The sequence below is a fragment of the Martes martes genome (genome assembly GCF_963455335.1).
Source record: "Martes martes genome assembly, chromosome: X".
Taxonomy (NCBI): Eukaryota; Metazoa; Chordata; class Mammalia; order Carnivora; family Mustelidae; genus Martes; species Martes martes.
Genome location: NC_137897.1, coordinates 34,254,203 through 34,267,819, shown reverse-complemented (window position 1 = coordinate 34,267,819; position 13,617 = coordinate 34,254,203). Strand labels below are relative to the sequence as shown.

At 40.8% G+C, this 13,617-nt stretch overlaps 1 protein-coding gene and 1 long non-coding RNA gene across 3 annotated transcripts in view; one reads left to right on the top strand and one right to left on the bottom strand.

Moving 5' to 3' along the window:
* LOC308337127 overlaps positions 1-7,246 on the bottom strand; it is a 36,853-nt gene extending 29,607 nt beyond the window's left edge. The window contains exons 1-2 of the long non-coding RNA XR_013966296.1: positions 7,150-7,246; positions 2,387-2,552 (exon numbers count right to left, since the gene is read on the bottom strand). This is a non-coding gene — a long non-coding RNA (uncharacterized lncRNA). The remainder of the gene's footprint in view (positions 1-2,386; positions 2,553-7,149) is intronic.
* Positions 7,247-7,414: 168 nt separating this feature from the next.
* Positions 7,415-13,617, top strand: part of MED14 (mediator complex subunit 14) — a 71,970-nt gene continuing 65,767 nt past the window's right edge. For both annotated transcript variants that reach the window (XM_080831169.1, XM_080831168.1), the window contains exons 1-2: positions 7,415-7,980; positions 12,928-12,954. In XM_080831169.1, the coding sequence (XP_080687295.1) occupies positions 7,766-7,980; positions 12,928-12,954 (242 nt within the window). In that variant the 5' untranslated portion in view covers positions 7,415-7,765. The remainder of the gene's footprint in view (positions 7,981-12,927; positions 12,955-13,617) is intronic.

The window sequence follows — 13,617 nt, the reverse complement described above, 5'->3', positions numbered from 1 at the left end:
GATGCAGCTCACTGAGCACAGGGTCTCCATCTGGCCCCATCACATCATGCCAAGGGACTTGGGGGCATGAGAACCGGAGCTGTCATGATGGTACCCCTGCTGTCTGCTGCACTGAGGCTCACTCTGATCGTAAGTTCTACTTTTAGCACCTATGGATGGCAGGTTTACTCCTGGAAGTCCAGAGGGCAGGGTTCTTCCCTAACAAAGATAGAACAAGGCAAGATAAGATTTTTATCTCTTAATGAAAAGGATAACTATATTCTAAATGGGTTCCTTCTTCTTTCTATTTATTTTTCTTTTGTTCACCCATTAGAAATTACTCATTTAAAAAATAATGAATTTTACAAAGGGGTATCTGTACCTCCATGTTCACTGTGACATCGTTCACAACAGCCAAGACACGGAAACAACCTGTCTGTTGATGAATGAACGGATTTTAAAAAACGTGGTATCTATTTATCTATATACACACACAGAGGAATATTATTTAACCATTAAAAAAGGAAGGAAACCCTGTCATTTGGATAAAACTTTGATGGCAATATGCTAAGTAAAGTGAGTCAGACACACAAAGACAAAGATCATACTGTATGATCGCACTTATGTGTGGGAATCCAAAGAAGCCAAATTCATAGAAACAAAGAGTAGATTGGTGGTTGCCAGGGGCGGGGGTAAGGGAAATGCAGAGATATTAGTCAAATGTTATAAACCTCCAGTTATAAAATGAGTAAGTTCTGGGGATCTAGTATACAGCATGGTGACGATAGTTAACATGTGTTGTATATTTGAAGTTGCTAAGAGAGTAGATCTTAAATGTTCTCTCCATAAAATTTTTTAAACAAGTAATCGTGAGGTGGGAAAAAGACATTAAATTTTAGCACAGCTAGAAATTTTTAGGATTATATATTTGGATAAGTTTCTTTTTCTTTTTCTTTTTCTTTTTCTTTTTCTTTCTTTCTTTCTTTTTTTTTTTTTTAGAGCTCTTTGCAAACATTCTTCTTTCAAGGCCTGAAACCAAAGTTGTTAAAATATTTGACACTTTCATCTCTTTTACAAGCAGGTATAATTTTAAGTTTCCTGATAGTTTTTAAAATACTAAACACTCTATAAATTACACAAATGTTTTAATAATCTGAAAGATGGGGTGCCTGGGTGGCTTAGTCAGTTAAGTATCTAACTTAGGATCAGGTCATGCTCCCAGGGTCCTGGGATCAAGCCCCACATCTGGCTCCCCACTCAGCAGGGAGTCTGCTTGTCCCTCTCCCCCTCCCCCTGCTTGTGTTCTCTTTGTCTCTCTCTCAAATAAAGTTTTTTAAAAAATCTGAAAAATTAAATATATATTTATTACATATATTATATAGTATTATACATAACTTATTATATGTGATATATTAAATATATATATAGTTAAAGATTTTAGTTGTTTATTTGAGAGAGAGAGGGAGGACAAGCAGGTGGCAGGGGCAGAGGGAGAGGGAGAAGCAGATTATCTGCTGAGCAGGGAGCAAGATGTGGGACTTGATCCCAAGACCCTGGGATCATGACCTGAGCCAAAGGAAGATGCTTAACCAACTGATCCACCCATGTGCCCCTAAAATATATATTTAATTTATTATATATTATATATATACATATATATATATATATATTTATTTTAGAAGCTATTGACTAGGAAAGAAAACTATCTGGACCTTTAGTTGACAACCCGTTTTCAACTTTTCAAAACATTTTATTATGCATATTCTCACACCTATAGAAGAGAAGGAACAGAGGATGAGGAAATTCCATGTATCCATCATCAACTTTAATAATTCTCAACATGGGCACCTGGGTGGCTCAGCTGGTTAAGCGACTACCTTCGGCTCAGGTCATGAGCCCAGAGTCCTGGGATTGAGTCCCCGCATCGGGATCCCAGCTCTGCGGGGAGTCTGCTTCTCCGTCGGATCTTCTCCCCTCTCATGCTCTCTCTCACTCTCTCTCTCTCTCAAATAAATAAATAAAATCTTAAAAAAAAATAACTCTCAACATGTTGCTAATTGTATTTCATCTATATCTGCCCACTTTTTTTCCCCAAAGTGTTTTCACAGAAATCCTAGATGCTTCGTTTCACATGTAAATATATGTAAGTCAATCTTAATCCCAAATAAAGGAATGCAATATAAATAGAACTACAGTGTATAGATGAAGGACTATACCTGTCCCATTCATTCATTAGGCCAGATAGCTAGGCACACTATGCTTGGTGCTGGGGATATCAGAGAGAGAGAGCTAGATGAGTATAGAAAAAGACAGTAAGTTCAGAGGTTATTAGGTGAAAAAACAAATGCAAGAATTATTACTCCTACGTGATGATGATGGTAGTAGTTAATACTTATAGATCACTTACTGTTTGCAAATGTTAATTCTTCACAATCATCCTCTGAGGTAAATACTATTATTACAGATGAGGAATTTGAGACCCAAGAATTGAAATAACTTGCTGGAGAGCATTCAGATGGTAAGTGGTCAAGCTAGGATTTTAACCTAAGTGGTCTGATTCCAGAGGCTGTGCCCTAAGGAAAAAAAAGAGAAAGAGAAAAGTCTACTTTAATCTTCTGGTAAAAACAATGTTATTTGTTCACCAAACCATTTCCATTTTCTACCTAGGCACACAAGAAGACTGTATTTCCCAGCTCCCTAGCCTTTATTTAAAAAATAATTTATTATTGGGGCACCTGGGTGGCTTAGTTGGTTGAGTGTTTGACTCTTGGTTTCAGCTCAGATCATGGTCTCAGGGTCATGAGACTGAGCCCCACTCAGGCTCTGCACTCAGCGCAGAGCCTGCTTGTCCCTCTCCCTCTGCTCCTCTCCCCATTCTCTCTAAAATAAATAATAAAATCTTAAAAAAAGAATTTATTATTGAAGTATAGTTGATATACCATGTTATATTAATTTTAGGGGCACAACACAGCGATGTAACAATTTTATACATTAAGCTATGCTCACCACAGTACTGTAGTCACCATCTGTCTCCATATACATTGTTATATTATTATCGACTACATTCTCTATGCTGTACTTTTCATCTCTGCAATTTACAACTGGAAATTTGTACCTCTTAATCCCCTTCACCTATTTCACCCATCCCTCATTGCCTGGCCCTCACGGCAGCATTATATATAATAACCAAGTTATGGAAGTAACCTAAGTGTTTATTGATAGATGAATGGATAAATTAGATGTAATATATATACAAGGGAATATCACCTAGGCATAAGAAAGAAAAAGGTCTTGCCATTTAAGACAACATGGATGGATCCAGCTCCTAGACTTTAAAAGGGGCATGTGACTAATTCTGACTAATGGAATTTGGGTGGACATAAAAAAATCTCGCTGTTAGAATGATGGCTTCCCAAGGTAGAAGGAGCCTGAACTCTGGGTTACTGCTTAGAATAGTATGGGCCTCTCCATCAGGTACATCTTTCCTGAACTTTGTGAGCACAAGAAATAAACTCTTACTTTACTTTGTTAAGTCACTGAGATTTGGGGGGTTGTTATGTTGGCTTGTGTAAATTATACTAACAGAAACATTTTAATTTAAACTTTAACAACTTACGAAATCTTTAAAAATACTGAAAAGTACAGAATATATTAACAATCATATCTCCCTACCCAGATTTAATAGATATTAATATTGTCACATTTCCTTCAGGTATTTCTTCAGTAAACCCATTAAATATAACAAATAGCTAAGAGCCATAAAGCACCACCTCACCTCTTACCCCTCTCTGTAAGTAACTACCATCCTGAAAGTGCTGTCACCATTTACATTGTTTACTTTGACTATAATATATGAAATTATACAGTGTTATTTTGTGTGCTTCAAAAATGGACAGAAATAAGAAACAAAACAAATGAGCAAAGGAAAAAAGAGAGAGAGACAAAGCAAGAAATAGACTCTTAAGTATAGAGAACAAACTGATGGTTAACAGAGGGGAGGTGGTTGGGGGGGATGGATAAAATAAGTGATGGGGAGTAAGGAGTGCACTTCTCACGACGAGCTCGGGGTGATGTATAAAATCGTTGAATCACTATACTGTATGCGTGAAAATAATATAACAGTGTATGTTAACTATACTGGAATTTAAATTAAATTTTAAAAAATAAAAATGGACAGAAAAGGTATCAAAAAGATTGCTGTTTTCATTCAGTATTGTTTTTGAAATGTATCCACATTGGTACATGTAGGTCTAATTCCTTCATTTTGACAGTTGCATATAAATACAGTATTTGGGGCACCTGGGTGGCTCAGTAGGTTAAGTGACCAACTCCTGATTTCAGATCTCAGGGTCCTGGCATTGAGTCCTGCGTCAGCTCCACATTCAGCTGGGAGTCTGCTTGAGGATACTCTCTCTTCCTCTTCCTCTGCCCCTTTCCCTGCTTAGGGCGTGCTCACACGTGCACGTGCTCTCCCTTTCTAAAATCAACATATCTTTTTTTAAAAAAAAGAAATACAGTAATTTATTTAGCCATTCTTCTACTGAGACAGGTAAGATCATTCATACAGTTTGGCTTCTACAATAGGGTAATGAAATTCCTTGTATATTCCTAATATCATATAGTCAAGGGAGGCCTCCCTGAGGATTTTCTCATTTATGCTGATACTGGAAGGATGAGAAGCCAGCCATGTGAAGAGCTATGAAACAAGTGCTTCCCATATCTTAAACAGTGGACAAGCCCTAACACTACAGAAAATAGCACACACTACAACCAGTGAGGTTACAGGTATAGTAAGTGAAGGAAAGAGTGGCAGGAGATAGTGGTGGAGAAGCAGGCAAGGGTCACTCCGTTAATGGCTTTGGAGACCACAGTAAGATGTTTGGGTTTTCTTTTACAGGCAAAACAATTAAAGTGTTCTCATTTTTCCTAGGTTGGTCAGACCATAGTCACAGTATTGTGAGTTCTTTTCCTCAACTTTACCATGAACGAGCAACTCTTGAATGAATGCAGTTACTGCTTTTGCTCTCTGTTTTGGAGGAACTGGCTGCAGTATCTCATAAAAAGAAAGAAAAAATTACTTTTCAATTTCTTTCCCATTCGTTTGTGTCTGAGGGGCATCTGTATGCTTCAAAATGAAACTATATTTGTCACAATTTCATTTTTCCATCAAGAGAGCTTACAAGGAAATGTTCTTTTATTTCTCCATATTTTGCAATCAATTTCTTTTATTAAAATCAGGCTGACTTTGTGAAAGATGTCAAGTGTTTGGGCCAATTGAATAGCCAAAGAAATATCATGCTACTAGTTCTGAAACTATCTGAAGTGTGACAGAATCTGGTGATGACCAAATAGAGAAACAATTGAAAAATAGGAAAGAATTATGTATATATACTACAGTGCCAAACACTGTAGTATAGGTTTTAAAATTATAAATTATACAATTTCCAAAAGTAATTTGGATGAGTCATTCCTTTAGTAACTCAGCCAAACATGCTAATATTTTTCCCCTTCCCCATTCATTTCTTCACCAGCACTTCCCATATACGTCCAGTGGCTACACTATCAGGTTGGGAGGTGGGTTATCACCTCTTTAAGGAGCTTTCATTTATATTACCTCCCTTTTGCCAACAATTCAAGCATTGCACCTCTCAAGATTCTATTCCTTGATCTTCACCCTGTTTTCCTTCAGAATATCCTTTTTAACAAGTACTTTTCAATTTTTAAAGAGAGCTATTGAAACTCACAGAAATTTCAATCGAATCTAATCTGATGGATGTGGGCGAAATTTTCTCTATTCTAAAACCACTCCATCCAATTAATTTTTTTCTTTTATTTGCACGTTGGTTGTACTGCTCTAGGTAGAACCTTATTGCCAAATAGAATGTATACCAAAAGACATGGTGTATAACTATGTTTAATATATGCAATAAGGCAGAGCTAAAATTCTATCAATATCACACAGAATCAGAATCTGAGAATTAGAAAAGATCTTAAAGACCATCTTGTAGGACAACCTATCTTTCCTGTATATGTGACCACCGGCTTTTTTTTTTTTTTTAACTCAAGTCAATAGTTTTCAGAAATAGGGGGAATCTTCAATAAAATAAATCAAAACAACTGCAAAAGAAATGATACCATCCTAGCTAACATAAAAATGTTTGTTCCCTGGAGTGACTTGCATGGGGAGGAATAATAGTCTCTGCCCTCCAGTAACTGCACCTGTAAGGGGTTGTAAGTACTCCTAAGGCATTTTGATGAGTACCATGATGATACTGCGTGTAAATGTGCTTTAAGGCCCCAAAAGAGGGAGCAAGTGACTATACTCCAAAGGTTACACCTTCGGAAGACAGGTGAATGGCCTTCAAGAATGACTGAGAATTACACAAGTGGACAATAAGAGTATTTTAACCTTAAAGAACAACAAGGGCATCTCCTACACCTAAGAGTTACAAAGAGGAAATCTGTGAAAGGATGTTTCAAAAAAGGGTCGCAGCAACTGACGCTTATTAACAGTGGATTTCTACCTTAGCTGCAGGAAGAAAGCTTCTAAAAACCTCGAACCCAGAGCTCACGTCAGACCACTTAAAGCTGAATCCACGAGCGTGGCACAAGTATTTTTTAAGGCCCCGCCCACCCCCCACGCCCCGCGATTCCAACGTGCAGAGTTGAGAATCACCATTTTTCAGCAGGAAGCAAAATACTAAACGTGGATTTTGAAGGGGAAAAGTGAAGGTAGGGCATAGAAAAAGAACCCTGGGAGGGCAGGGCGTCTACTGCAAGAGCAGGAATAAGAACCGAGTGAGAACCAGCGGTAGAGGATTTAAGGGCTGTTTCTGTGGTAGAACTCCCAGAATTTCGGGGTCGGTAACGAGAGCGGCATATGTCCAACTCCATTAAAGTGAAGTTATTCTGCCAGCAGCCCTGCTCTTACCCCCCATTATATTTTCTCACATCTTTTCCCACAGTTAAGAAAAAAAAAATGACGGAAACGTTTTCTATCCCACGAAAGGCGCATGAGCAGACTGTGGGAGGAGCAAAGATCTGAGAAGCCACAAGAGCGGCCACAGCCGCTACAATTTCTTCGCGATTCCAAAACCACAACTCACGAACATCTTGGGAAGGAGCCTCCCCAACAGTATTTGCATCCCACTGGGGAACGCTGATAAATACCTCAGAGTAAATAGGAGCCTTTTAAGCACCGAAGGGCGGCGAGGGCAAGGGCGGGGCAACTACTGACGTCCGCCGTGACGTCGCCGGCTCCGCCCTCACACCCGCTTCCGGCGACGCGCGGCCCCCGCTTCCGCTTTCCCGGCCAGCGCGTCGGCCCCGCCTCACTCCCACGCGCCCCCAAGCGTCACAGCGCCGGATAGCCGGAGAAAAAGCACAGGTTGCTGTCGGAAGTCCCCCTGCAGGTTCCCCTTCCGTTTTGCCTAACGACTTCCGCTTTGAGCCGTCAACATGGACGCTGCGGCTGCTTGCCGAAGCGGCCTCTGATCCGTTGTGGAGGCGCAGCTTCTCTGCAGAGGCTGCCCCGCTTCCCCGCCCTCCCCGCCTCCCCCTCCTCTCCCCACCTCCCCCCGCCCCTCGCTCCAGTCGCTGGGGCCGGCGGGCTCGTCGCTACATGGGGGCGGGCCTCCGCGGCCGGCGCACGGCTTCCTGTTCGGAGGCGGCCTGGCGGTAGGCGGCGGCGACTCTGCCCGCGCCCACTTAGGCGCGGTGACCGAGCGCCTGGGAGGCTCGAGGGCTTCATCTTGTGCCGCTGCGCCAAGCCCGGCCCTGCGCCGCCATGGCCCCAGTGCAGCTGGAGAACCACCAGCTGGTCCCGCCTGGAGGCGGTGGCGGGGCCAGCGGTGGTCCCGCGTCAGCCCCGGCGCCTCCTCCTCCCGGAGCCGCCGTAGCGGCGGCCGCGGCAGCCGCGGCCAGTCCGGGCTACCGGCTGAGCACCCTCATCGAATTTCTTCTGCACCGGGCCTACTCCGAGCTCATGGTGTTGACGGACCTGTAAGTGCCGCGAAACCCATGCCTGCTCCCCAGAACCACCCCCCCCCCGCTTCCCGCCCAACCGGCTTAGAGAGGCTCGCACCTCCTCACGGGGCTGCTGTTTTCTCCTTTCCTTTGGGCTACTTAGTCTAGAATTTTTGAACTCTTGGGGCTCAGAGGAGGTGGAGGAAACGCTTTGCATTTGGGGTCTTTCTGGAGATGAAGCAACGGAGAGTTGTTAATTATGTATGTTGTTAGACTCACTGAAAATCCTATCCTTGGGGTTTTTGCTCGAGTTACCAGCAGAACCCTATTGATTTCTTGGTTGGAAGCTTTTTAGCCGAAAGCCCAAGATTAGGGTTCAGGAATACGTAATGTTCGAATTCCTAAAGACAGGAAATCTGTTTTACAGCGTTTTGACGTACATTTTAAATTTAGGTTGTAATTGTTTCTGCCAGAGTTTGAACTCAGGAGATCTATTGTGTATAAATTAATCCAAAATTTTGGTTTGCTTTTTTTTCCTGAAATGTTTGAGAGTGTTTGAAGTCTTAACGCGTTTAGCGTAAGTAAAAGATTTATTGTAACTGGTCTTCTGTTACTGTTTCTTTTGAGTATGAAGGGAGTTTAAAAATAACCAAGTTACCAGTGAAATGCCTTGGGACATGATTAGGTTGTTAATCCCTTCAAAATAGGATCAGAATACACTAATTTTCAGTGTGTGAAGAAAAGACACTATAAAATTTGGGGGGATATATACCTTAAGTACTATTTTTCATTTTAAAATCCAGGTTCAGAAAAAATAAGAATTTTAAGTTTTTACTTAACTTAGTTTTTATCTTTTATCTTGTTACACTGCAGATCAGTGTTTTCAGTTGTATACATTAATACGTAGATATTGGGCTGTAAAGTGGCATAGTAATTTGTTACCAGAGACCTAAAATATTTGTTTGCAGATGACTGAAGGAGTTAGAATAGGTTCCACTTATTCCTGTAAAACATTCTCACATAGTTTTGACATGTGGTACTTTATCGAATGGAACAGAAGGCTTCCCCGTCTAATGTGAAACTTAAATAGCTGTTGTGATTAGGTGTCATTGTAGTAATATACTTCTCTGAACCAATTACTATGGATTTCATAAAAATTTAAGAGTGTTCATGAAAAATTTTCATATATGTGAAGATCACCTACCCAATGTATAGCTATGGAAAAATGTTGAGAACTGCTATCAGTGATTTTGTAATTTGTATAATTTGTTCTTTCATAGAGGATTTGTAGAAATTTTTGAATTATATCGTGCTCTTTCTATTTTACAACTTAGTTATGAAGAATGTCTATTGCAGTAGAATAAGTGTATAGTTTTAATCCTGCACCCTTTATGTGATGATGATTCCCATACTTCTGTCTGCAGCAGAGACCTCTCCACTGAACTCCAGACTCTATATCCAGATGCTTACTTTTATGTCCTAGTAATGTGCCCTAATGGGTATTTCAATCAATTCCACTTGATATATCCCCCCACCCCCAAACTTCTTCTATCTCACTAAAGAGTATCCCCATTCTTCCTGTTGTGGCTTAGGCCACAAATTTGGAGTAATTCCTCTTCCAATTCCATACCCAGTACATCAGCAAGTCTTGTCATCTCTGACTTCGGAATTTGACCACTTTTCAACATTTCCATCAAGTGTGAATCCTTCACCCATGTTAACTGCAGTAGTCTGCCAGTTGATATCTCTACTGCTACCCTTGCCCCTTTATAGGGGCAAAAGATGATCCTTTTGAAACTTTTCTGCTCTCAACTCTCCAGCGGGTCTCTATCTCACTTATGGTAAAAAGGTTTCATAGTCACCTGTATATGGAGTGACTGTAAAAGGTCCAAATCAGGACACTTTTGAGCGCAAAAGGTGGTGCTCTTAGTAATAATGTCGGGGGCACCTGGGTGGCACAGTCAGTTAAGCATCCGACTCTTGGTTTTAGCTCAGATCGTGAGATTGAGCCCCATCCTTAGTGGGGAGTCTACCTGAGATTCTTTCTCTCCCTCCGTCCCTCCAGCCCATGCTCTCTCTCTTTCTAAAATAAATAAATATTTAAAAAAAAATAATGTTGGAGCAACAGGCATGAACCAGAACTATCTTGGGCAAACCAGGACATGTGGTCTGTGCCTTCTCCTCCTTTGCTCTTTAGCCTCATTTCCTAATACTCTTCTCTTTGCTTGTTCTGTTTCAGCCACACTACCCTTCTTGATGTTTTTTGATAGTGCCAGACACACTCCCACCTTAGAGTCTTTGCTTTCCCCCCAGAAATCTGTGTGGTTTGCTTTCCTATTTCCTTTAGGTCTTTGTTCAGATAGAACTTATCAGAAAGACTTTCTCTGACCACCCATGAAAAGCATTCTGCCCCTGCCTTCTATTCTTTACTCACTGCTTTGTTTTTTCTTGTTGCTACTGGGTATCATTAATTTATTATCTGCTCCCTCCCCACTGGAAGCTCCATGAGGATGGGAATTTTTATTTGTTTGGTATGTTCCCTGGGCCTAGAACATAGTTTGGCATATAGCTGAGGTTTAACTAAGTATTTATTGGTTTAATACATTAACAAATGAATTGTTAGAATTATCATTATACACCATGGAGGATTTAATGGGAAAATACCTTCCTGCTCTTGATACTTGGGTATATAAAATAACTCTTTTCTCTTTTGATTTGTGCTAACCAGAATTAGTTTAGGAACTTACCTTGGTGTTCTTGAATCATGTATTTTTCCTTGTTCCAGGTGGGAAATGTCAGAATCAATGTATTGATGTAAAACTAGTGTGCTAGGTCTACTTTTTAAGAGTCTTATTTTTGCCGTATTTGATGCTTGTCTGTCAACTATTGAAAGTATAAAGGACTGCCTTGACAATTTCAGTGGTTTGTTTTTGGCCACAGATTTCTGGGTGTTTTTTTTTTTCCTTCTGCTTATCTACACCCACCTCCTCCCCAACATACATGCTCTTACCTAAGAGTTTACACTCTGCCTTGACTTCTCACGGAATTAGGTTCTACTCCTTTTTTTTTTCTTTAACCTGTTTTAATTAAAATTAGAAAAAGTTAGGATCTCAGTTATGTAAACTTGTCTTATTATACTTCAGTGTAAATAAATGTCTGCCACTTCCAAAAATTTGCATTTTGGGGCTATTGCCCCAAATCATGGATTTGTTATCTATAAAGGAATTTTAAATAGATTAGGAGGAATTGGGAGGAAAGGGATGCAAGACAACAAAGCCTAATCTTTGTCCGGGAAATGATACCGCCTCTATATGAGATGATCCTTTTAGGGTCTCTGGGGCAGGTGGGAAGAGCTGGAACAATGTTTCCTGTTCTTTATACCCCCCCCCAAAAGGCTCTCCTCTTTTGTTTCTCTCTGTCTCTTATGCACACATCAGCATCCATAGTTATCATTCTCTCCCTCCCTTGAGGATGAGGGTTGTGGCTTCTCTAAAGGAGTGTTCTCAGGAGCTTTCACGCGTAGAGGAACTTGCCAATAGCTGTTTTCCTTGCAGTCTTATAAAGCTTTAATTTCTGCTTCATCTGATCCTGCTGGCCCTTCCACCTTCTACCTAGTTTCCTTTACCATCCAGATCATAACTTCAACTTCTGTCTCACTGTCTACTCTCAGAATTATTGTTAACTACAAGCCAGAGCTCATTTTGATAGTTTCCCCTCCTTGTACCTTGAACTCTGGTTTTATTTTTTCTGCACCTGTGGCCTGTGGGTGGGAGAAGAGAATCGAAGTGGCTCAGTGTGTTTTCTTCAAGAAGGGATTAGATGTAAAGGAGGCTTTACTTTACAATTGCTCAGGCCATTGAATCCTGAGCCATGGGATAGAGGTTTCCAAAATGCGGTGATTCAGGAGGCACATCAGGACCTTTGTAAGCATCAGCGGATGTGAGAGTGTTAAATGGTATAATTTAACAGGGAAAATGGTGGCATTGGTTGCTGGCTATTGTACTGGATAACTAGCAAAAAATAAATCAAAACCTTACTGGAGCTTAAAAGTAATCATTTACATCTGACCACCATGCAACATCATAATTACTGTAAAACCCTTGGCTGACACTGGTTCTTTTGTGTGCTTAGCTTCCAGTTTTGCCCATCCTGACAAAACATGGAGAGATGATTGCCTGGAAGCAAGGTTCCATTGGATATAAGGAAGCTAGCAGCTAGTATTCTGCATCTGTGTCTGTTTTGGTTTTAAAAGAATATTTTCGGGGTGCCTGGGTGGCTCAGTGGGTTAAGCCTCTGCCTTCAGCTCAGATCATGATCTCAGGGTCCTGGGATAGAGCCCCCCATCAGGCTCTCTGCTCAGCAGGGAGCCTGCTTCCCCTACCCTCTCTGCCTGCCTCTCTGCCTACTTGTGTTCTCTCTCTGTGTCAAATAAATAAATAAAATCTTTAAAAAAAAATAAAAGATATTTTCGGGGCACCTGGGTAGCTCAGTGGGTTGAGCCTCTGCCTTCAACTAAGGTCATGATCTCAGGGTCCTGGGATTGAGCCCCACATCAGGCGCTCTGCTCAGCAGGGAGCCTGCTTCCCCCCGCCTCTCTCTCTCTCTGCCTGCCTTTCTGCCTACTTGTGATCTGTCAAGTAAATAAATAAAATCTTTTTTAAAAAAGAGTATTTTCTCTGACTCTATGATGTAGTAGTGTTTAATGTAAGACGTGAGCTTTTTAAATGTTTGAGGTTCACGCAGTACCTTTTGGACCATCTTGAAAGGAGAGGAATGTTCCTTTGTTGGTTTTTTCCCTTACAGCCATATTGCTAGAAACCCATAAAAAAGATCAGGTAGCCACATAAGCCTGTAGTGGCTATTTATCTAGTTTTTCTGAAACACTAAGGTATGTAATAGAGTCAAAATAAAGACCGTTACCATATTTTGATGAAGCTACGTGTATATTTAGTCAATTTCTTTTTTTTTTTTTTTACCTTATAGACTACCAAGGAAATCTGATGTGGAAAGGTGAGTATGAAAGAAACCTTAAATCTATGTCTGTGTTGGCATATCTATGAGAGTGTATGTGAGAAAGAGAGAAAAAGACAGTGAGTGAGTGTTGGGGGTGGTGGTGTTAGGGCTGTGGATCCGAAACCTAGGTCCAGAGAACCTAGGGCGATGTTTCACACCATTTGTTCAGGGAACCTTGGGAAATGTGATTTCCTCATCCTTGACATTCTTGGTGTAAACCAGCTCTGGACCTTGTGTTCTAGAAACTTTTGTTGTCAAGTCCCTGAAGGGGATAGGAAAATGTAGAAGGTATAGAACTTAATAGAAAAAGCTGAGGAACAGACTGAATTAAGAAAGTTGGCTGCAACGATGCTATTAGATGTCTTTAGAGAATTGACATTTGCATACTGCTATTGCTGTTTCATAGTTGAGAGAATTTTGATTGAGTTGGAGTTTGGGGCTTAAGACATAACTAAACACCAATGTTTCCATAGGTGAAAGGAACAAGATACATTAAGGTTTCAAAGTAATCCTGTGATGGAGAGTTAAGTTGTAGCCATAGAATAGGCTACTTGACTGTATCTCTGGCACTACTTACGCTCCTTGGTTATTTTTTTTTTTTCTCCTAAATACCAAGTCACTAGGGAAGATTTATTAGTGACTCTGCTCCCCACCCCCACC